General features: G+C 40.5%; 1 protein-coding gene across 1 annotated transcript; it reads left to right on the top strand.

Moving 5' to 3' along the window:
- The first annotated feature begins 820 nt into the window (after positions 1-820).
- On the top strand, positions 821-22622 carry LOC149323145 (very-long-chain (3R)-3-hydroxyacyl-CoA dehydratase 4-like). The gene is made up of 6 exons (XM_089487881.1): positions 821-917; positions 5032-5159; positions 14227-14339; positions 15889-15995; positions 18026-18157; positions 19395-22622. Exons 1-6 carry the CDS (start codon positions 821-823, stop codon positions 19475-19477), a joined length of 660 nt encoding a protein of 219 aa, XP_089344007.1. The 3' UTR covers positions 19478-22622.
- Positions 22623-23105: the final 483 nt, after the last annotated feature.

Raw genomic sequence — 23105 nt, 5'->3', positions numbered from 1 at the left:
GTGAAAGTTTGGAAGGAGTTTACTCACACAGCTATACATGCACCAAAGGTGAGTCCTGAAGCATACAATGTGCATATGTGTGAAAAGGCTCCTTTATACATGTAGAATGTTTTAGTAAGTTCATGAAAAGTTAATGTTGGGGTTTTGCAGGATTCTACTTGCAAGATTCTCCCATATCCTTTTTTATTTTTATTTTTTGAAAACCTAAATCATTATTCAAAATGCTTACCTGATATGGTAGAAATTTGAGGACTGAAGGAAAATATCTTATAAGAGGAGGCAATGTCTTTCTTTTAAACAAATTGAATGAAATCGACAATATGGATGGGTGATGACTTCATTGGTTTTTTTTAAAAAACAAGAATTTGTCAAAAGTTACAAGTTTCTTCATAGGTCTAATCTGCACTGCAGAAATAATGCAGTTAGACAATGCTTTAACTGCCATGGCTCAATGCTATGGTATTCTGGGATTTGTAGTTTTGTGAAATGTTTAGCCTTCTGTGCTAGAGAGCTCTGAAACCAAACCTGACAGATTCAACCATTCATGCTACAGACTTTGAGCGCTTACTCCTTAAAAGTACGGGGATGTCTAGAAACAAAAATATGCCTTACTGAGTTAGGAATGTCATCTCTTTTTTCTCCAGAGGCTTTCCCTCTTTAACACTCACTGTACAGCTTGGTCCTCTCCATGCTGAATTTGGCCAGTGCAAATGGGGAAGAGTTCAAATTCCCTTTTCATATGAATTATGATACATGTGGACCATTGCCAAATAATTCTTGTAACTATGAGTGTGGTCATTCTTGTCTTTTTAGTTGCACAATGAATACCTACATCTTCAGCTATTATTTAATCCAGTTCTGTGGACATTCTTGGATATTTACCAACATGATCATCAGATTCCTGTCTTTTGGGGAAGGTAGGCCTATGTTATGTCCTGTTTTCCTACAGTTTAGAAGCAATCCACATTATAAACTCCAGGAATAAATTAAAGGGCTAGTTTGCAATGCTATAAATTTGTCAGATAGAATAGTGACATTCCCATGGCAATGAGGTCTGGGTAGGCTCAAAACACCCTTATCACACACAAACACTTTTCCTGAAAAGGGAATTTCATTGTGGTGTTTATGACATAAATTTCCTTAAGAGAACAGGGTCCTTAAATAGATCCATGTATTTTTGAATGAATAGGATAAGTGGATATCAAAGATACACCGCAAGATGGTACAGCCAGTGACTGTAAAACCAAAATTATTCCATTTTTGTGTTAAAATGTATGTAGAAAATGATATACTTACAAGAAGATGTCATACACGTGTTGGGTACCCCGTTCAGGGATCCAGCCAGGCAGCCATGCTATTTCCCAGGATACTTCATTCCATTCCCCCACTCCACCTGTACATTCAGTCCTCGTTTCAGCTTGAAAATGCCATAGGAAAATCAGAATATAAACCTGGCAGGAAAAATAAAAACAACCCTTCAAAAGGCCTGCTGGCACAATCTTGCTGCTCCATACTCACATCTGGTCCGGCTACCAATTCACATCTGGTCTGAATTCAAGATGGTGACATTCAAAGGCCTAAATAAAATGAAACAATATAAAATAAAAATCTTTAGGACTTCAATACTTGAAGGAGTGCCACTTTCTATATATGAGATCTGCATCTGAACAGTAGGGACATGGCAATAGGGAGGACACAAGAGAGGACCTTTTTCGGTTGTGGTACTCCATTTGTGGAATGTTCTCCCCTTGGAGGTCCAACTGGTCCAACACTGGTTTCTTTTTTTGGTGCTAGGTCAAAACATGTCTAAAGCCTTCAGGGGCTAATTTACTTTTAAGCATGTGCATGTTCTTAATCCTTTTAGCCTTTTGGCATGCTGACATTCTCTATTTATTTTAATTTAAAATTGTTCAGCTTTTTATTTGCTGCCCTGAGATCACATGATAAAAGAGCAGGGAGGGGAAATCTTAATAAATACTGCACATACTCATGTATAAGTCTAGAAATTTTACTCAAATAATAGACCTAAGAAAACCTCAGTCGACATGTACTTTGATTGAGATTTCCTGCATGGCAAGGGGTTGGACTGGATGGCCCTTGTGGTCTCTTCCAACTCTATGATTCTATGATCCATGGGTCAAAGTAGGTACTGTACTTTAACTCTTTTTTAAAAAAAGTACCATCCCCTTCTCTGAACAGAGTGGCAAAAGGTGAGAGCTTAGTTTCTTCTGGTAGTACCTAAACAAAGCACTGACCAGTCTACTCAGTTTGTTGCAGGGTAGGGTTGCCATCTCCAAACTGGGACAAATGTAGAACAACATTTTCAAATGTAGGACACAGTTTTAATAAATGGAGGACACACGAAAAAATTGATGATTTTTTAAAAATGTTAATATAAATGCATGTTTCTTAGGCATGATCAAAATGGAGGACATTTTGAAATTTGACAGAAGAGGACATGTCCTGGAAAAGGAGGAGGATGTCTGGGCACCTTGTCTCTGGTCCAAATAAACTGCAGAAATAAAACATAGCTGGACTGAAATGCCAAGAGTTCCTCACCAAAGCTGCATCCACACTGAGGATATAATCCAGTTCGAGAGTGATTTAACTGTCCTGGGTTAGTGCTGGGAATGCTGGGAATTGTAGTACACTGTGGCCCCAGAGCTATCTCTGGCAGGGAGTCCCATAACCCTCCAAACGTAGTTGAACTGCAATCCCCAGGATTCCTCACCAGGTGCATCCACACTGAGGAAATGGTCCAGTTTGAGACTGCTCAGTGCTGGGGAATCCTGGGAATTGTAGTCTATTGTGGCCTCACAGCCATCTCTGACAGAGAAGTCTCAATGTCTCCCAAACACTAGCATTCCCAGGATTCCCTAGCACTGAGTTAAAGCAGTCTCAAAGTGAGTTATTACTCCTGCAGTGTGTGAGAGACAGAAAGGCTATGGACTGGATTCATTCATTAACTCACAAAAGAAGGATATCTGTGTCCAAAACACACGGCTTTGACTGCCAGGGCTCAGTGCTATGGAATCCTGGGAATTGTAGTTTATTGTGGCACCAGAGCTCTCTGACAGAGAAGGCCAAATGCCTCACAGACACCAGAATTCCAGAGCATTGAGCCCTGGCAGTCAAAGTTAGAAAAAATACACAGGGGCAAAATAAATATTGAAAATGGTCACGCACCTCCTCCTCCTCCTCCTCCTCCTCTTCCTCATCATCATCCTCACCTCAGTGCCAAAGGAAATGGCCCTCTCCCCTCTGCTGCCTTGGGGACCAAACAGATGAGGAGCTCAGGCTCTTCCTGAGTCTGGCAACCTCCTGTTGCCAACAAGCCTCGAAGATAATTCCCCAAACATTTGGCCAAAACTCACCAAATCCCCCCATATCTCACCAAATATTCAGTCAAAATCCCTGAAAAGTCCCCGTAATGTTAATATGACAATAAAATGTAGCCCTAATTGAATAAAAATAATTGAACTTTTTTCAACTCTCAAAATTACCATGAAAACCAACCACCAAAATCACACCAAAGGCTCTGAAAAGTACCCATTTTGGTGTGAAAGTCACCAGATTGGCAAAACCCAGGACAAACCTGAGTCAAGGAGGAAACTGTGCAGGGACGCCTCCTAGTGGGGAAAAACCGGGAATGTCCCGCTGGCAGGAGGGTTACGGCAACCCTATTGCAGGGCCACTTCTGGCTTTTTTGAATATCTGGGTGAGAAAATGGCAGCGATGGGAGCTCTTTGGCAGTTCCCCTCAAAGGAGTGCTGAGAGGAATTGGACTTTGAAGGATTTGAACAAAACATTTGTCTATGTTTCAGCTTTTCTGAGTTAAAATCAGGCAAAGTTATCATATTAAGATTAAAGGCTATAATCACTGCCAACACAATCACTATTTTATTTGCTTTGTCTTTTCATCCTTTTTGACATGTATGTGTGTTCTTAGCTCCACCTGTGCCTGGTTGCCTCCTCCACACATCACACTCCACACATCACACTCCCACCATCCATCCAGCCTGTAGGATGGGCACAAGAATTATGTCAGCTAGAATTTTGTACATTCTTTGGCATTGTTTTCCTTGGCTTTCTCTTTTACATCCTTTGTTACATGCTTATAGTTTTTGCCAGTGACATATCCATGGGTCATATCAAAATCCATAATTTTGGTCCCCAAAACTTCCCTTGACTTTTTCATGAGATCGACTTACAGTCAAACATATACAACAAATAAAAACAGGGCGGGAATGGACAGCACATGGCTTTTCAGATGTCATTGGACCACAGTTCAAATTGGCTGCTGCCACACTGCAAAAATAATTTTGTGATTTATTTGGCTCCCTGTCAGAGAGCTCTGATTTCCCCCAACTACAAATCCCAGAATTCCATAGTATTAAGTCATGGAAGTTTAAATGGTGTCAAACTGCTGTATTTCTGCAGTGTGGCAGCAGCCATCCTCTCCCACCAATGGTTATACTGAATCAGTCTGAAGGGACTTTCAGCTCTACATCTTCACATTTCTCCTCCCCAGGGCAAGATTTTGCACATATAGCTATGAAACCTACTGTTAAGTTAACATCCAACAACAAATAGAAATTGTCTGGAAAACCAAAGCAAACACTTTATCAATCTAAAGGCAATTATGCTTAGGACCATACAAAGGTACAAATTATTCTAGACTGGTCCTGTGTACATCTTCTACACTTAGTAACAAAGTCTAAAGCTTTCATGTACTTCCCGTGTGCTTAAGGGATACAGTTATTACCCCCAGAATACAGTTGTTGTGTTTTCTCTCAGAAAGTTTGTGCAAGTCTTGCATGGCATTCTTTATAGCTAGTGGGAACCATTTCACTACAATACACACAGGGTTCACTTAGAATGTTTTCATCATCTGGCAAAATGTACAGTAACACAGAAAATCCTTGACAAACAAGAGTGCCAACTTCCTGTTCTCATAATGGCCAATGAAGAATGAGGGAATGTGTTATATAATTCTAAGACAAATGTTTTTCTTCTTCCCTGTGGCTGAAGATTCTGTGGCAGATACTTTCTATTCCATTGGACTGGTCATGCGTATTTGCCAGTTAGCATCAATACTGGAGCTCTTGCATATTGGTCTAGGTATTGACGAAGACCATTTCCTTCCACGGCTTTTACAGGTATGCTGTACTTAATACTGTAGTCACATTAGAGAACTCGGGCTTGATATTTGGATTTTCAATTGTTGAAGTGCTCTGTTTATTTATTTAAATCCCATTACTCAGGCCCTGTCTGCATGGGCCAGGATATTCCAGGGGCAGCCTGGAGTATCCTGGCTATGCAGCTTCCCTGACCTCCATCTCCATCACTTGATGGTCCACACATCTGGGAACCAACTAAATGTGTGGAGCAGGTTTTCTATGCCCCCTTTTATAATTGGGAATACAATATAACTAAACTTATAGTAATTACCTAGAGATTTGTCAACATCAATGCTTTTGGAGACATCATTTGGGTTGTCTTTGGAGATTTAATTCCCCAAAATACAGGTTATGTATAGGGTTCTCCATTTTATCATCATAACAATCCTTTAGCTAAAAGGTAAAAAAAAGGTTGGTTCAAACAGGGGCATCACTAGACAGTGTGGGTTGATACTCCTTCCCTAAGGTCTGAGGGATATGATGAGGCATGGCTCAGTGGGCAGAGAAGGGAGATGCTATTAAGCTGCACTTCACTACATCCCTTTAAGAAGGCTAAGTGGGCTGAGAAAGGTCCTCCAGTCTTGGAACTTGGCAGCATTGGTAAAACCTCCGCTGGCCTCAGAGCTCGCCCAGTGGCATGGCTGCTTTGCTGGCCTGTGTCTAAAAAGGCCACCTCTTTGGGCAGGCTCAGTGGGCACGAAATAAAGGAGACACTGGGTAGCTTTCAGTAACCTTGCGCGAGTGCATCCCCCCCTCTACTTTCTCTGGCAGCCACTTACTTGTTCAAAGGGTGGTCTTGCCAGACACAGCTGAGCTTAGCGGTTGTAGCAGCTGTCCCCCTTCAATTGACAGAGCAGCCACCAGGTGAGCTCAGTGGACAGTGAAGGTGCTGCCTCTGCCACACCATGCTGCTGAGCTCTGAGCCTGGAGGACCTTTCTTTGCCCACAGCTCAAAACTCAATGGCAACAGCATGGCAGCAGCTCCTGAGCTTGCCCTCAGTTGGTCTGTAGGTGGAGGAGGAACCAGTGGGTGAGCTGACAAGACAGAGGGAGGGAAAAGTTGGCAGTGACCTCTGTTGCTGCTGCTGCTGCTGCTACACCACATGACATCAGTCCTAGGGACACCACTATGTTCAAAACCACTAAATGGGGGTTTGAACCTGGGTATGCCAAACCCTAACTGAAGGATGTAATCCAGAGCTTGAAAATGCTGTTTTTAAAACTACAATTCCTCAAAACCTGCTGCTAGCTTGGTCATTCTTACAGAATTTTGAAAATGGTACTGTAAAAAAGAACTTTTCGAAGCTGTGTCCTAACCAATACACCACATGAAATGTGTAACCAGGAATATTCAGTATGGTGAATTTTTGTGTAAGATATTGATAGTATTTAATAGGAAAGAGGCATTTAATTTTTAAATAGACAGCATGCCACCACTACACACCTACACTGTCGAAATAATAGACCACTTTAACTCCCATGGCTCCATCGTACAGAATTCTGGGATTTGTAATCTTGTGAGGCACAGCACTCTTTGGCAGAGAAGACTAAAGATTTTGTGAAACTACAAAACCTAGGATTCCATAAAATAGAACTACAACACTTAGGCCTGTTACAGACTGCCAAAATAAAGCTGCTTTGGGTCTCTTTGGAGGTATGCTATTTAAATGATGCATGGGTCCTAAGAGTCCGGAGGTCGCGCCAAAGCCACACTCCATTCCTAAGCACTGGAGTGCAGCTTTGGTGCAGCTTCCGGATTCCTAGGGTGCATGCATCATTTAAACAGCATACCTCCAAAGAGACCTGAAGCAGCTTTATTTTGGCAGTCTATGGCCTGTTACAGACTGCCAAAATAAAGCTGCTTTGAGTCTCTTTGGAGGTATGCTATTTAAATGATGCATGGGTCCTAAGAGTCCGGAGGTCGCGCCAAAGCCACACTCCATTCCTAAGCACTGGAGTGCAGCTTTGGTGCAGCTTCCGGATTCCTAGGGTGCATGCATCATTTAAACAGCATACCTCCAAAGAGACCTGAAGCAGCTTTATTTTGGCAGTCTATGGCCTGTTACAGACTGCCAAAATAAAGCTGCTTTGAGTCTCTTTGGAGGTATGCTATTTAAATGATGCATGGGTCCTAAGAGTCCGGAGGTCGCGCCAAAGCCACACTCCATTCCTAAGCACTGGAGTGCAGCTTTGGTGCAGCTTCCGGATTCCTAGGGTGCATGCATCATTTAAACAGCATACCTCCAAAGAGTCCCGAAGCAGCTTTATTTTGGCAGTCTATGGCCTGTTACAGACTGCCAAAATAAAGCTGCTTTGAGTCTCTTTGGAGGTATGCTATTTAAATGATGCATGGGTCCTAAGAGTCCGGAGGTCGCGCCAAAGCCACACTCCATTCCTAAGCACTGGAGTGCAGCTTTGGTGCAGCTTCCGGATTCCTAGGGTGCATGCATCATTTAAACAGCATACCTCCAAAGAGACCTGAAGCAGCTTTATTTTGGCAGTCTATGGCCTGTTACAGACTGCCAAAATAAAGCTGCTTTGAGTCTCTTTGGAGGTATGCTATTTAAATGATGCATGGGTCCTAAGAGTCCGGAGGTCGCGCCAAAGCCACACTCCATTCCTAAGCACTGGAGTGCAGCTTTGGTGCAGCTTCCGGATTCCTAGGGTGCATGCATCATTTAAACAGCATACCTCCAAAGAGTCCCGAAGCAGCTTTATTTTGGCAGTCTGTAACAGGCCTATAACAGGCCTTAGTATTTCTACAGTGTAGACTCACTCTTAGTAACCACTTTTATAAACCAGAGGAAACTGTACTCCTAGGCCACTCTTAACTTACATCTCAATGTACTGACCACAGCTGAAGAGATGGATGTTCTGTGAGATCCGACCAGGATGCAACTGCAACACAGTCACCTGCATAACATGAAGTCACATAACAACTATACAAAAACACACGATGCCAGAACAGTTCTGTGCATCCAAGAGAAAGGTAAACTTACTATTCCTGTGCTCAACCTTCAATGAACTGAGATAAAAGTGCTCTATCAGTGCACAGTTAGAATCTATAATCCAGATCAGGACCAAAGTGTGTTCTGTGGCTTTGCAAGAACTGGGTCTGGAATGATATTTTGAAAAGGAAAAGAACTTGTTTGAAATGTGAAGGAAGGAAGAAGAGAGGACTAAAACTTTTGGAAGGGTGGTTTTTGAAAAATAAGTGGGCCTATTATCTTGACTAACGATACAAGGGGAGGGGTAAATGAAATATGGCAAGCATAGGTTTTACAGTCATTCAAGAATTTGTTTGGAAAAGTTCATGTTTCGTTAGAACATGCCGGAGAGGCGACATGTTCAGCATTCCACAAGACTGAACCAATGTTGATCTTGTAGAGGAATTTTAACATTATATCACTTTTTCTAAACTTAAGAAAGATCATAGAAGAGCTTTGATGATTTCTAGCTTATGCTTTTCCTACACTACACCCATCAATTGAGTATGTATTGGAAATAAAGGTACTATCTCAGAGCAATACAGCCATACTAAATCAAACCATACTCAGAGGCAAGTTACATTGACATTCATACGGTTCACTACAAAGTAAGCACTGGATAAAATGGTCATTTGTGGTTCTTGGTAACCAAGGGTGCACCTACTCTGTAGAAATAATGCAGTTTGACATCACTTTAAGTGATATAGCTCTATCCTATGGCATCCTGGGATGTTTAGTTTTACCAGGCATGCTCATGCCTCACAAATTATAGATCTCAGAATTCTGTAGGATGGAGTCATGGCAGTTAAAGTGGTGTAAACTGCATTATTTCTACAGTGTAGATGCATCCCAAGACTTTGTCAGGTGAGATTTCTGACTTTCTCTGGCACCCAGGCAAGTTGTAATCAAAGGACTTTATAACACGGGAAGCTTCCCCTGAGTTAGAAATCATAAAAGAAGCGTGATTGGGGTTCACACCCCCATGCACTTCCCCCGTGAGTAAACATCATGAAGGTGTCGGGGCTTGCTACTCCCGCCAGTAAATCATCACAGAACTGCCATTTGGCAATAAAGAAGATCCTGTTATTACAAAATGGTGGCTCCAAGGAGAAGTGAGCCTCAATGCCTCCATGACTGTTTACTTATGAGAGAAGTGTGCAGGAGGTGTGAACTCTGATCACGCTTCTTTTATGATTTCTAACAATTTCATGGCAATTTATTCACAGGATAAAGTGTGATAAAGTGTAAAATGTGGTAATTGAATGGTCCCATCATTTTTAAAATTGATGGTCCATCACTGTTGCCAATATTTTTACTACTGCTGCTGCTACTACTAGCAGCATGGTTACTACTGCTACTGCTACTACTACTACTACAGTTGGCTTTTGAGGATTTGATTAATATGTTATCTCTAGGATTCTCACTGGCGGATCTAGAGATTCCTATAGAGAACACTTCTCTAGTTATTTATAGATCCTGCAGCACAATTCTGTGGTCAACTTCTTGCTGACATTAACCATAGGACCTAAAGATTCCTAGAGAGATGTTCTCTCAGTTTTAAAAAAAAAAGTGGGTTTTCTTTTATTTGCAGTTGTTCCACTTTCACTGTGTCCTGTCCCTAACCCCAGTGAATGTGGAGGGCCCAGAGTGCACCCTTTAATGGCCTGTCATCATAACTATCACCACTATGTCCACAACTGATCTATTATTACTGATGTTACTCTTATTATAGTTCTACTTCCATCCATTCCATGACATCCAGCATGGTATAGTGGTGTGAGTATTGGACCATGACTCTGGAGAGCAGGGTTTGATTCCCTGCACAAGCATAAAAACTCACCAGGTGACCTTTAGAAAGTCACATTCTCTCACCCTCACAAAACTCTGTGATAGAGTTGCCTTAGCGTCGCCATAAATAAAAAATGACTCAGAGGCACACAGCAATAGCATTAACAACAACCACCTTCCATCAATTATTAGCCTGTTTCTTCTTCTTCCTCCTTCTATTCCTTCTCCGACTGTAACATATAAAAATAATTGTTATTGTAATATGGCCTAGACAGGCCCTTCCTCAAAGAGGCAAAAAGTGGGTGTGTTTGCATGTATGTAACATATTTGTTTCTTTTTCATCCTCTTTAAAATTTAGGCCGTGTAGATTACACAATACCTATCTTGCATTTTTAATATCAGGGGAGAAGGTGGGGGAACATGGTACATCTGTAATCTCTTACATAAGTTGCAGTTTGGAAATAGAGTCAGGCTACGTATTTGTTCTCAAAGAGATTTAACTTCTGCCGTTTCATCAATTGTGATAACCACAAAGCAGTATCACAGAAACCTGAATTGCTCGCTAGAGACTCAGCAGCTGCAAATGAGAAAAAGAGAGTGAGGAAGAGGAAATTCCACTTTGATCTTTAAGAATGAAAGGACACAAATGAAAAACAAAACCTTTTTGTTTACATTTTGTCAAATAACTGCACCTAGACTTCCGATTTTCTAATTTCTAGTTACAGAAGAGTGGGCATAGTCTTGGGCACTTCAATATAGCTGTGGCTAGAGAGATGCTTTCATATCAAAATAAAAACTAAATGCAAATTCAAAGGAAAAGAAGAAAACTTTTATACACCACATTATTCCATGCCTGTCTGGTCTGTTCACTGTGGGGTTTCTCTGAAGACTCATCTTGAGACAAAGAAAATTGAGCCTCATTTCAGCTTGTGATGTTTATCTGCATCTAATTCCAAACTGAATGTCAACATGAGAGCTGAATTCAAGACCAGTCAGGATTTCATCATCTTTTGTGAGCCAACTTGGGTCCAATTTAGGAGCAAGGGAGCACATACATAAAATAAGTAAATTAAATAAATGAATTCCTTTCTTTAGTTTTTTCATCACTTTGGCACAACATGGCAAGAAGACACAAAGCACAAAGAAAAAACAGTCTTTTTACAATGTGTGTTTTCCATGGAGTAAGTTCTCAAACGCACTTGGGGATGACATCCCTTTGTCTGAAGATGTCCTCTATTTAAATAGCTATCCAGCCATTCAAGTTCATTCCCGGGACCTATGATCAGGGTGGTCACATTTCCTTGTTTCCATAGGAAAAACCTAAAATTCAGGGACAGGAATTGTGCAGCTTCATAAAACCAATTTTGTTTGGTAGCCCTAGACACGTTCTGCCCTAAATACCATAAAAGCACCAGATCCTATCTGAACTGGAAAGTTAAGCAGGGTCAGCCCTGGTTAGTACTTGGTTTATTAGTACTTGTTTATTTTATTTTATTTTGGGGGTGATGATGTTATGGCCCTAAGTGGATACCTAAGGTTGAAAATTGGCCTACAGATCTTGTCCACCCTGTTCTGATGGAAGGCATTTTCTATCGAAAAGGTTATCAGATGGCAGTCCTTTCTTTGAAGATGTCCTCTATTTAAATAGCTATCCAACCAATCAAGTTCAGCTTTATGGATGTTGGAAAACGAGTGCCCCCTCCCCAACTTCCAATCCTATAAATTGGCTAGATTGCTAGGTACCCTTTGTCTATGTTCTTCAGAGACAGGCTACCACCACCAACAGTTTGCAATATGTATCCCTTCCCCTAAAAAACCGAATATTTGTAACCATTTTCCTTCCAAAGCAAATACTCCCTAAAATTTGGAAGAAGCACTTTGTTAGTGACTGATCATTATTTCATGCTAAATAGAAATCTGATTGGTTTCCCTTGGTCAGAACCTGAGTAACAATTGCCAGGAGCCCTGGTGGCGCAGTGGTTAAATGCCTGTACTGCAGCCATTCACTCAAAACCACAAGGTTGCGAGTTCAAGACCAGCAAAAGGGCCCAAGCTCAACTCAGGCTTGCATCCTTCCGAGGTGGCTAAAATGAGTACCCAGACTGTTGGGGGCAAATTAGCTTACTTGCTAATTAGCTTACTTGCTGTTCACCGCTATGATCTTTGGAATAGCGGTATATATATAAAAAAATTATAGTGCAATTTTTGCAGCTTGAAAACTGGTCTGTATTTGTTTCCATCTAACAAAGTCATTGGGCAGAGGAAATCCTGCCTTCCACCAAAATGCTGAATCATATAGACCAACACATCCATTTTGCATTTCATATTTTTTTAGACACATGGTTACATCTACTGCGGTTTACTGAAATGATCCTAGAACACTTAAAGACCTGAAAACAGCAAAATGACTTCCTCTCTTTGTGTGAGAGGAGGAAATAGCAAACCCACCAAGGCTCTAGGTCTTTGGGGTCTGTAGTTTTAATTTCAAAGCAGAGAAAATAAATACTTTGATTAATACTTTTCCCCAAAAAATTGAGGCAGGTTACAAACAGCCCTCAAGGGGCCGTTTTCCCCGCCGCTGCCATTCGCTGCATAAGGAAGCCCCAGCGGCCAGACCGCGAGGCTTCCCCGCGCAGCGAAAAAGGAGCGGCGGAAGTGGCGCCGTGAGGGGCGGAGCACGGCCTCGCGGTGTCACTTCCACCGCGACACGTCTGGACGCACAGCGTCCAAGACGTCAAAATGGCGTCGCCCATGTGGATGGGCACCGCCATAAAGTCCGCGCTCCGCGTGTACTGGGAAGAAGGGCCGTCAGGAAGGTAAGAACCTTCCTAACCCTAATACGGCCCTTCCTAACCTTAGTACGCGCGGAAAACCGCCATAAAGTACGGAGCGTGTACTTTATGGCGGTTTATAACCCGCCTGAGTTTCAGGAACCTGGACAATCCAAATACAGTGGACCCTTTGTGTTTGCTAGGGTTTGGTTCCAGGACCCCCCCGCCTCCCCCCAGATACCAAAACCTGTGGATGCTCAAGCCCTATTATATATAATGGTCTAGTAAACTGCAAAATCAAGATTGGGTTTTTGGAATTTATATATTTTTTTAAAAATTCGAGTCATGGATACTTGTATCTGAACATTAAAAAATCCATGGATTTGGAGGGCTGGTTGTAAAAACATAAAACTTAAAGGACATACATATTTTCAGTCTCCTTGTTCTTCATATATAATGAATAAATCCAGTGATTTAGAAGATAGGGACTGGTATATCTGGGGAGATGAGGTGGTTTGGATGTCACAATAAAGCATGGTTTATTATGCGAATCAGCTACAGTGGGCTGATATGCTTCCCCTTCTGCTCTTGTACTTTAGCATGGTCACAAGATCAGAAGATGTTGCTTTTGCTTAAAGACTGGGGTTAAATCAACTGTAGAGAATGGAAACAAGCCAGTTTAATGAATTGTGGTTTACTGTTAACCTGTTTCAAACAATTCATAAGATTAGACAATGTTTGGCAGGTTTGGACAAACTGAAAAACTATGGTTAATCAAAATGGAAATGAAAGCTTCCAATGGTCTTGTTTTAGCCTTTTTGTAAGCTGCTTTGGATCCCATGTCAGGAGAAAGGCAGGATGTAAATAAAATAAATAATGTTGGCTAATATGAGGCAGGGCAATCTGCAGAAGCTCTAATATGGCAGGCTCACTGTATTGCATCTTACAACTACCAATACTGAGAGCCAGTGTGGTGTAGTGATTTAAGAACTGGACTACTAGTTTGGAGAATCCTTGCTCTGCGATGGAAATTCTTTGGTGACTTTAGGCATGTCACACTCTCTCAGCCTCAGGAGAGGCCTTCTGAACAAATCGTATTTTTATAGTTTTTTGTGGGGTTTTGGGGCTATCTTATTTTATTTATTTATTTATTTATTTAGAGTATTTATACTTTGTTCTACAGCCTCTCAGAGCATCTTACTCTGGTTGTTAATTTGACAGTTCCCCGCCCTCAGGCTTACAATCTAAAAAGACATTACTCAAAAGGAGAGAGGAATGGTAACAGGGAAGGGGATCAAAACCTCGTGACAGATTTGTCTTCGGGTTGCATTAGTTGGAAATGGCTTAAACGCAGAGAACAACAGCAACAACCACTACTACACTATTTCTGTTATATGAAATAAATGTCTCTATAATTTAAAATGACTTCTCTTGCAATCAGTTTTCTGATCGGAAGCAAGCCATTGAGATAGAAACCAAGTAATTTTCCTTCTTCTCCAGATCACAGAAAGAATCATCATCTTGTTTGTTGTGATTGCTAGTCAAGAAGAAGTGCAAGGGAAATACATTGTTTGCATCTTATTTTTCCTTTGGAACTTCATGGATGTGGTCAGGTAAGAACTAAATACACTCCCTTCAAAAGTTAATGCACTGTGCTTTCTGTTTGACTTCCTTGTCTGCATTCTCAGCATGCCATTCAGTCTTATTATCTGGTTGACTCTTCTTACAAAACCAAACACTGACACAGAAGGAGAGATAAGAAAATGTATTCTCTAGGCATTCCACATCTTCCCAACCTGGATAGGTATTTATTGTATATCCGTTTCTAACTTTCATGCAATATTAGAAACCATGTGGCTTTAGCCTCTATTTATAAACTGTATTGAAACTCAAGAGAATATGGTACAGTTAGTATGTGTCTTATAGGTTAGTACAACAAAAATGTGAGCAGACTGGTTTTTCAGAATTTCCACTGTTTACCTGAGTCAACCCAAGGCAAGCAAGAACAGCACAGACTCGCCATGTAGTAAATTCAAACAATATCAAACTTATCAGAACCTTGTAAAATCTGAAAACAACCTTTGTTTTCCAAAAGCAAGATGCTGAGATTACCATAGATAAAGTCTTTGATGAGCGATATAGGCCAAGACTGCAAATGTCTATGTAATATAACACAAATTTTACTGTGTAGAAACAGTGTACCTAGACTACACAATGTCAATGTGATGTGGATGAGCTTCCCAAGAAGTGTACGCTATTGTTTTGTAGTCTAATAAACAGCACAGAAAGCGATAAAAATATATGTGTATTCTCTCATTATAAATGTTTTAAAATTTCACTGCTTAATACCTATGGGAAGTGTTGATGTTAATCTGCTTATCTGGACAATACTATGGTTCAGGAAACTAGAAGGTCATTCAAGGTACACTAGATAGATACAAGTTAGCTGAGAAATGGCAAAAAACATTGGAACCACACTCATTTTATTTACCATCTAATATATTTAGGCAGATGAAAATAGGAAGTGTTCCTTATTTCCAAAAACACCCACTTTTACAGATATACTGAACACCTGGTAGATTTGGGCAATATATTGCAGGTGGATGGATGACCAAGTCTTATTTTTGGATTGAATGGGAGGAAGCTCTGGAGATTTTGGGAGGAATTCACAATCCACTTGCTGACTTATTGGATTAGAATGCTAAAAACCATATACGATTGATATAGACATATAAAGAGGGGGAAAGCCTCAGGTCTACAAATAACAAATATAAGCAAATGATTTGGGTTTTATTTAATTTATATTTAGGCAGAAAAATCAGTGCAAATTCCTTCCAAGTTATAATAGCTGTCAGAAAAGAAAGTTTGGCTCATTAGATTTTCAATTTAGGATGCAACTACTGCAGAATTACCACTATAGAATTAATGCAGTTTGACACCGCTTTAACTGGCATGGCTCAATGCTACGGAATTCTGGGATTTGTACATCTGTGAGATACTTATCCTGCTCTGTCAGGCCCACTACAAACCTCAGGATTCCACAGGATAGAGCCATGACAGATAAATTAGTGTCAAGCTGCATTAATTCTGTAGTGTGGCAACATGCTCACTCAGCTTTTAAAGTATCAACATTTATCTTGATGTTGTTCTATTTCTTTCTAGATACACTTACTGTATGTTAGCAGCAACAGGAATATACTTTCAAGAATTGACATGGCTCCATTATTCTCTATGGATTCCTTTATATCCTCTGTCAGTTTTGGCTCAAGGTAAAGAAAGATGAAGGGTGCCTGCAGAGGTCTTGATGCTTTCTGTAATTCTCTTTATTCACTGATCTGAGAATAAGCCTTACCAAACTTTCTGAGCAAGGCCTCAGAACTAGATTGATCTGTGCAATTTATTCAGGAGGCTTGCTGCTTTTTGGTTCAATAAACACTTCTCTAGTATTTTAAAACGGTTTTTAATAATCACTTAATAATGAAGAGCCACATGCCTTGGATGCCAGTGGGAAGCTTTCTCTAAACCTAGATGAAGAGGGAATGACAGCGACATCCTGAGAAGCTCTAAAAACTATGTTGTACATGAAGTTCTAACACCATTAGACTCATATTCTAACAATAGATTTTGTTCTTCAGATGAAAAATGGTAATAAAATTAAAGATGTTTAAATTCTGCTGGGGCGGCCTTGAAATGACAGCCAGTGTTTCAAAACAACTTCACTCAAGAATAACAATTTGCTACAACTTGTTGGATTTTCAGCAAAATTGTAATATAAATATAAGTAATTCCATTCCCATTCGAAGATAATCATCCAAAAGGTTTAAAAGGTATTGCACGGAGCCTAAGTTTAGAAAGGTTTTTTTTCCTGAGGGTAGGGTTTCCAGACCCAGTATCCCTACTAGACAGCACCGCCAATAGAATGGGGCTGTAGACCAAATGATGATGATGATGATGATGATGATACCACGGGGTAAGGACAGCAAAGAATCAGAGTAGAATAATGTGTTTGTATAAGGATTTTCTCTCAAGTAAACATGTTGATGAACCACAAAAACAAAATTGGACGGTGGCGGGGGATTTCATAAGAACTATTTCTCCCTTACTGTCTGGGTTCATTTCATATTTTTTTGGTCAAACCACCGTTTCTCACAAAGTGTAATTTTTTTTCACAGAGCACATTTCTTTATTGTACATGCCTTCATCCCAAATACAATACACTGCTGTCTGGAGACTAAGGGCCCAAATAGACAAGTCAAAATAAAGCTGCTTTGGTTCACTTTGGAGGTATGCTGCTTAAATGATGCATGCGTCCTAAGAGGCTGGAAGCCACGCCAAAGCCATGTTCCGGTCCTAAGGACTGGAGAGCAGCTTTGGCGCAGCTTCTGGCCTCTTAAGATGTGTGTGTCATTTAAACAGCATACCTCCAAAGTGACTCGAAGCAGCTTTATTTTGGCCTGTCTCTTTGGGACCTAATTCTTTATTTTTTTAAAGCTTTCTTTGTGTTCTAACCATTGCAATTGACCAAAAGACCCTATACATGCTTTTTGAAACAACGGCAGGGTTTCACAGGCAGTAGGTGGATGAGTAAATGAACCAAAAGCAGTGATTAATATTTCAGTTTGACTTTGATTCTCTCAGAATAAAATACCTACGGTCTACATTCAATACTGCATTGATGAGAGACTTGAGTTTCCATGCCTGTAATGACTGGAGACTACTGTATTATGGATTTGACATGCTCAGTGTTTTGACTGCGCACACTTTTCTCAAAGCAACAGAATATCTACACAGCTTAACTGACTTCTCTACTGCTAAAGAGTAAACTGTCTCCACATCATGGATGACACAATCCTCCCTTCTCTCACTTGTATTTTCATGTGTCAATATAAAATTGTTCCATTGGAACAAAATGGCACCTGCCACACCTGCATTTATTTTTAACTGTGTATTATATTTTAGCTTTTGATTGTAAAGAAATACTGTTCTTTTAGAATTTTTAGAATGTATGCAAAGAGATCTTGCAGTACCTTTGAGACTCACTGTGCAGAAAAATCTGTAGCATTAGTTTTTGTAGACTCAGTCTACTTCCTCAGATGTATGGCATGTTGGAAGTAGTCCAAGTCTACGAAAGCTTATGCTATAACCTCGCCTGTACAGTTAGTCTAAAAAGTGCTACAAGATCCCTTTGCATACTGATATTCCATGCAGATGGCCATGTCTCTGAATTCTAGCCCCATTTTTAGAATGTCATCCTTAGAAGCTGCTAATTCCAATTTTGGTTTTTACTTCTTTTTCCCAGCATTTGCCATATATGAATCGTTGCCTCACTTTGAAACCGACAGCGGATACTCTGTCCAATTGCCCTTACCATTTGATGTATCTGCCTACCTTCCATACATGCTAAAATTGTACACGGCAATATTGTTTGGAGGTAAGTTTTTAAAATTTCTTGCCAAAGACACCATAGAGAAAGCTTTCTGCTAAAATTAGCTAGCCTGAAATTACATCCCAGTCTCTTGCTAAGGTCAAAGCTGGCACCATGACTGACCTGTTCGTATGGGCTTGCCCTCTCTCATTGTGCCAGCATACTATACCAAAAACATTCAACAGTATCAGTTCACAGATGCAATCCATCTCTGTTGCTGCCATTTCTGCGATGAACATACAGGTTGAGTCTTCCTTATCTAGAATTCTGAAATCCAAAAATATTCCAAAGTTGTCAATGTGGATGGCTGAGTTCACAGACAACACTAGAAGGTGTGAGGGGTGCAGTCTGCACAGGGTGACAGCCTAAGGTGGGGATGACACCCCTGCTCCCCACCTGTCTGCCTTTGGGCAGAAATGGACTGCCAAATGTTCACCAGCATCCCTTTAAAACTCTTGAACTAAGCAGAAGAGAAGGTGTGAATGGTGTGAGGATCAGTAGGTGGAGAAAGGAGAGGCCTCACAGCTGGTTTTTTTTCCCCAATTACTCTTTTAAAACTTAAAAAAACACATCTTATCAAATTTTCATTTTAATATCATGAAACTGTGTAAGTGTAAATACAGTGCACCCACGTCATACGTGGGCACCCGTGTGATGGGAGAATGAATGGTGCATGTGATATGCCACATCTGATGCACGAGCCCCATTATATCTAATGGAGCTCAAGCATATGCGCTATTTCCCTCACGCAGGGGAGTCCAGAATTGATCCCCCACGTAAGACAAGGGCACACTGTACATTTAGGCTGACCCTGGAGATGAAGGTTCGAATCTTGCTTAGACATGGAAATCTGCTGAATAACCTTGGCAAATCACAATCTCTCAGCCTCAGAGGAAAACAAAGGCAAACCCAACAAAGCTGGCCCAGAAAACCACATGACAGGTTCACCATAAATTGCAAACAACTTCAAGCCACCCAACGATATCAACAACAACACCTTCCTCTCCTCCTCCTTCTTTTCTTCTTGACATCCATTGTTTTAAAAACGTTATGCCAGTTTAGCAATTTGGATGCCAGTTTAATGCTTAAGGATCTTAAAAGGTTCAGTTGATTTTCACTGAATTGTTGTACATCATGTACATTTTATAGACTGAAAGAAAAAGCCAGCTAAAAAGCACAGTACACACTTCCTTGGTTTCCACTTGTTTGCTCTTAAAACATGTTGTTGTTTTTTAAATTATAGGTACCTATTTCATTATCCACTACCTCTACACAGAACGGAACACTCGCTTAGGAAGCTATAATGTCAAAGCAAAAAGAAGCTAACCTACATTTTCTTTGGACAACAAGAAGAATGACTTATGCTGGAAAACACAATTTGTGTGTTTATAAATTTCCAAAGAATAGCAGTTTGGCTATTTCTAGTTTAACAAATTATATCACGCATTTCCTTAGTAACTAGATCTTTCCCAAAATTGGCATGAATGTTTGTTTGTACATGCAGCAGAAGCAGAATCTTAATGCAGAAACTGCATTTTTGAAGGCACCTTTTAGCCCCTGCTGTGGTGTGTGCTGAAAAATAGGAATGTGATTATGCTCCCAGTGACTCTTTGCTAGCACAGCAACACATGGTTGAATGCACAAGCTGCTTCCTCTATTCAACAACAGTGGCTATTTTTTGTGGGATCTTTGGGCTATGTGGCTGTGTTCTGGAAGAGTTTATTCCTGATATTTCACCAGCATCTGTGAATGGCATCTTCAGAAAATGCTGGCATGGAAGTGAGTTGGGTATATATACCGTGTGACCCTTGGTTGAGAGGAAGTGATTTACATATTAATCTCTGTGTTGGTCTGCTGGGAAAACCCCTGACCCTGGGTGGTTTTCATTTGCATTTGCTGGATCTTGATTTTGGTGTTTTTCAGCACTGGTAGCCAAACTTTGTTTACTTTCAGGGTTTCTTCCTGCTGAAGTTGTCTAGGTATTTGTGGACTTCAATGGCTTCCCTGTGCATTCTGACCTGGTAGTTGTTGGCATGGTCCAGAATTTCAGTGTTTTCAAACAACATTTTATGCCCAGGATGGTTTATGTGTTCTGCTGCTACTGATTTTTCTGGCTGGCCCAGTCTGCAGTGTCTCTCGTGTTCCTTGATTCATGTTTGAACACTGCGTTTGGTGGTCCCTATGTAGACTTGGCCACAGCTGCACAGTATGCGGTAAACTCCTGTGGCCATGAGAGGATCTCTCCTGTCCTTCGCTGAGGGCAGCATTTGCTGGATTTTCTTGGTCGGTTTGTAGATCATTTGGAGATTGTGTTTCCTCACCAGTTTCCCTATTCTGTCTGTGACTCCTTTGATGTATGGTAAAAATACCTTCCCTTTGGGTGGTGGCGGCTAGTGATTTCCATGTCAGTTGGATGGTGAATCTGCTCTGAAGTTTAGTCCTAAATTCCAGAAAGCTATCCACAGTGATAGACCCCATTCCTAAAGTAGGCTCGGCATGCTGGACAGTTCCCTTAAAGTTAGGACTAAACCCTAAATTCACCACTCCACTGAGATGGCTATTCAAGCCAGTGTGCAGGAATTATATATGTACATTCAGCCCAAAATCCAATTGTTAGTCCCAACTACATGAGACCTGTTCTACTAAACTTACATCCTGGTGATTCATTGGGTATACTCTCGCTGAGATGAACAACTGTATTTAAGCCTAAGAATTTATTATCCATACCCAAGAGCTTTTCTGTGTTACTCTTTAAGTGTTTCTTATTACTGCCATAAAACAAACTACTTATGCCTTTCTTACTTCTTTGGAATATGTTTGTGGCAATGCAAATTACTGAAAATGAAAACAGCCGTGAAGATGATTGCAAAATGAACAAATATTGGAAGTGAGAAAAAGAATAAACAGTTCATTAGGTATAGTCAGACTCAGAAACAGTACATCATGCACTCCCATTCAAATGTCTTATCTGCAGGATAAGACATCTTTGCTGACTTACTTGACAGGAATATTAATAAATATGAATGTTTTAAGAACAGAAATTACAGGGTAATAAAGAATCGGAAGTTCATTGGTTCCAATATGGCCTTTGACAATCCTAATATTATACTATGGAATATTCACTTTACACTTCTTAGCACAATCACCACTGGCACTACGATGGAAACTTGCCATTTTAAAGGGATGCATTACTGGAGTAATTTTCTTTAGATATAAAGGTACACCTGGGACACTGTGGGAAACATAAACTGTGCCATCCATCACTCAGTAGTGATTAGAGTACCAGCTGCTGAGAGAGGGATTTATAGGAGGACCCAGGATGAGATTCAGTAGTGGGCCAGTAGTGGGCCACATTCTGATGCTGGACTGGGTTTTCTGAGAGAAGAAGCATTCTAAAGGTTTCTCCAACACACTAGCTTTCTATGTACATATCTTGCTTCCCACAACAAGAGACATTCTATAATGTGAGCCATCCTTCCATCTATAACAGTGGTATCGTTTAAACAGGCACTATATTGAGAAACACCCCAAAACTACCCTGTCAACAGAGGGAAAGTATATCACTGCAAACATTTAAGACTAGAATTCACCTTTGCCAAGAGCTGGAAGTGGCATGTGTATGCTTCTCCACAGAAATCTTTTCTTCCACATAGTGGAATTTTATTAACTTTTACGCACATTAATGAATTTTTAGTCACTGGATACATGATTTCTAAAAAAAAAAACAACTTTAAAATGAAAATGATAAAGGAATAGAAATGCATGCTAATTTGGGAGCTCAGTCATTCTTTGTATGGGGACACTTGGTTTAATGATGTATTATTAGTATATCCAGATATGAAAAATTCAAAATGTAGCCATGAGCAAATCTGTGGCTAATATGATACGTAGAAAGTAATGTGATATTATAGTTCAGATTCTGAGATGCACACTTAACATTGTAAAGTGGTATGAATGTAAAGAGTGAAAATGATTCATTTGTATGATCCCAGAATGTAGGTCACTGGGTAAGATTTGCATACCTCCTCCCAATATCTGTATGGTGCTCATAAACACCTACCCAAGTAGACTTGTACAAACACAGGTTGCCATCTTATTTTGTAATGGATTGAGGGGAAAACTTCAAAATTCAGCTGTATTTGCAATCTCGCTAGAAGTATAAATTGGGAGGTTGACAGGGCCATAAATATGGAATTTACATAGGGTACATTCAAGACAGAGCTCTAACACAGAGGGGAAAAAGAAAGGTAAGGCAAAAAAGGAATACTGGTGAGAATGTGCAAATCCACACACAGCAAAGCTTCCAATTAAATTCAAGAGTGAAACTGCAAAAGCATGAGCTGCTATACGGTCATATACCTCAACAGCAAATAAAGACTGAATAGCTCAGAGCCACCATTTTGCGTTGTTATGATAGTGATGAGGGGCCTAACTATCCTAACGCAGTGATGGCAAACCTTTTAGAGACCAAGTGCCCAACCTCAGTGGCATTCCTGCACCTGGTATAACCGGGTGCCAGACTTTTTTTTTTGGGGGGGGGGACTTTTGCTTTCCAGGGGTGGGACTTCTGGGGGCAAGACTTCCACTTCCTGGGGAAAACCCAAGACCCAATCTCTCAGCTTTAGGCTAGCAATAGCAAACTCACTTCTGACGAAAGTTGCCATGAAAACTCCATTATAGTTGCACCTTAGGGTCTTCGTAAGTCAGAAACAACTCTCAAATATCAATTATTTTTATCTCAAATATGTAATTTACAAATTTTGGGATATTCTTTAAAAAATGAACTGAAACAAATGTTTCATCCATCTGCATCAGCTAAATTCAATGGGGGCACCTCTTCCCAGCATGAAGAAAACAGAGGCTGCATCCATGCTACAGAAACAATCCATTTTGACACCACTTTAACTGCCATGGCTCAATGCTATAGAATACTGGGAAATGTAGTTTGTTGTGA

This window comes from Sceloporus occidentalis, unplaced genomic scaffold, assembly GCF_023333645.1.
Source record: "Sceloporus occidentalis isolate IW3139 unplaced genomic scaffold, rSceOcc1.0.p SCAF_1, whole genome shotgun sequence".
Lineage (NCBI taxonomy): Eukaryota > Metazoa > Chordata > Lepidosauria > Squamata > Phrynosomatidae > Sceloporus > Sceloporus occidentalis.
Note: the sequence above shows the minus strand (reverse complement) of the source record. Positions and strands in the feature narration are given on the sequence as shown.

What these genes read in the sequence shown, in the direction of transcription:
- LOC149323145 (XM_089487881.1), top strand. Translation starts at nt 821, where the DNA reads ATGAATACCTACATCTTCAGCTATTATTTAATCCAGTTCTGTGGACAT. An exon ending in AACTTCATGGATGTGGTCAG is followed by an intron (nt 14,340 to 15,888) that starts GTAAGAACTAAA and finishes ATTTCTTTCTAG; the next exon opens with ATACACTTACTGTATGTTAG. An exon ending in CACGGCAATATTGTTTGGAG is followed by an intron (nt 18,158 to 19,394) that starts GTAAGTTTTTAA and finishes TTTAAATTATAG; the next exon opens with GTACCTATTTCATTATCCAC.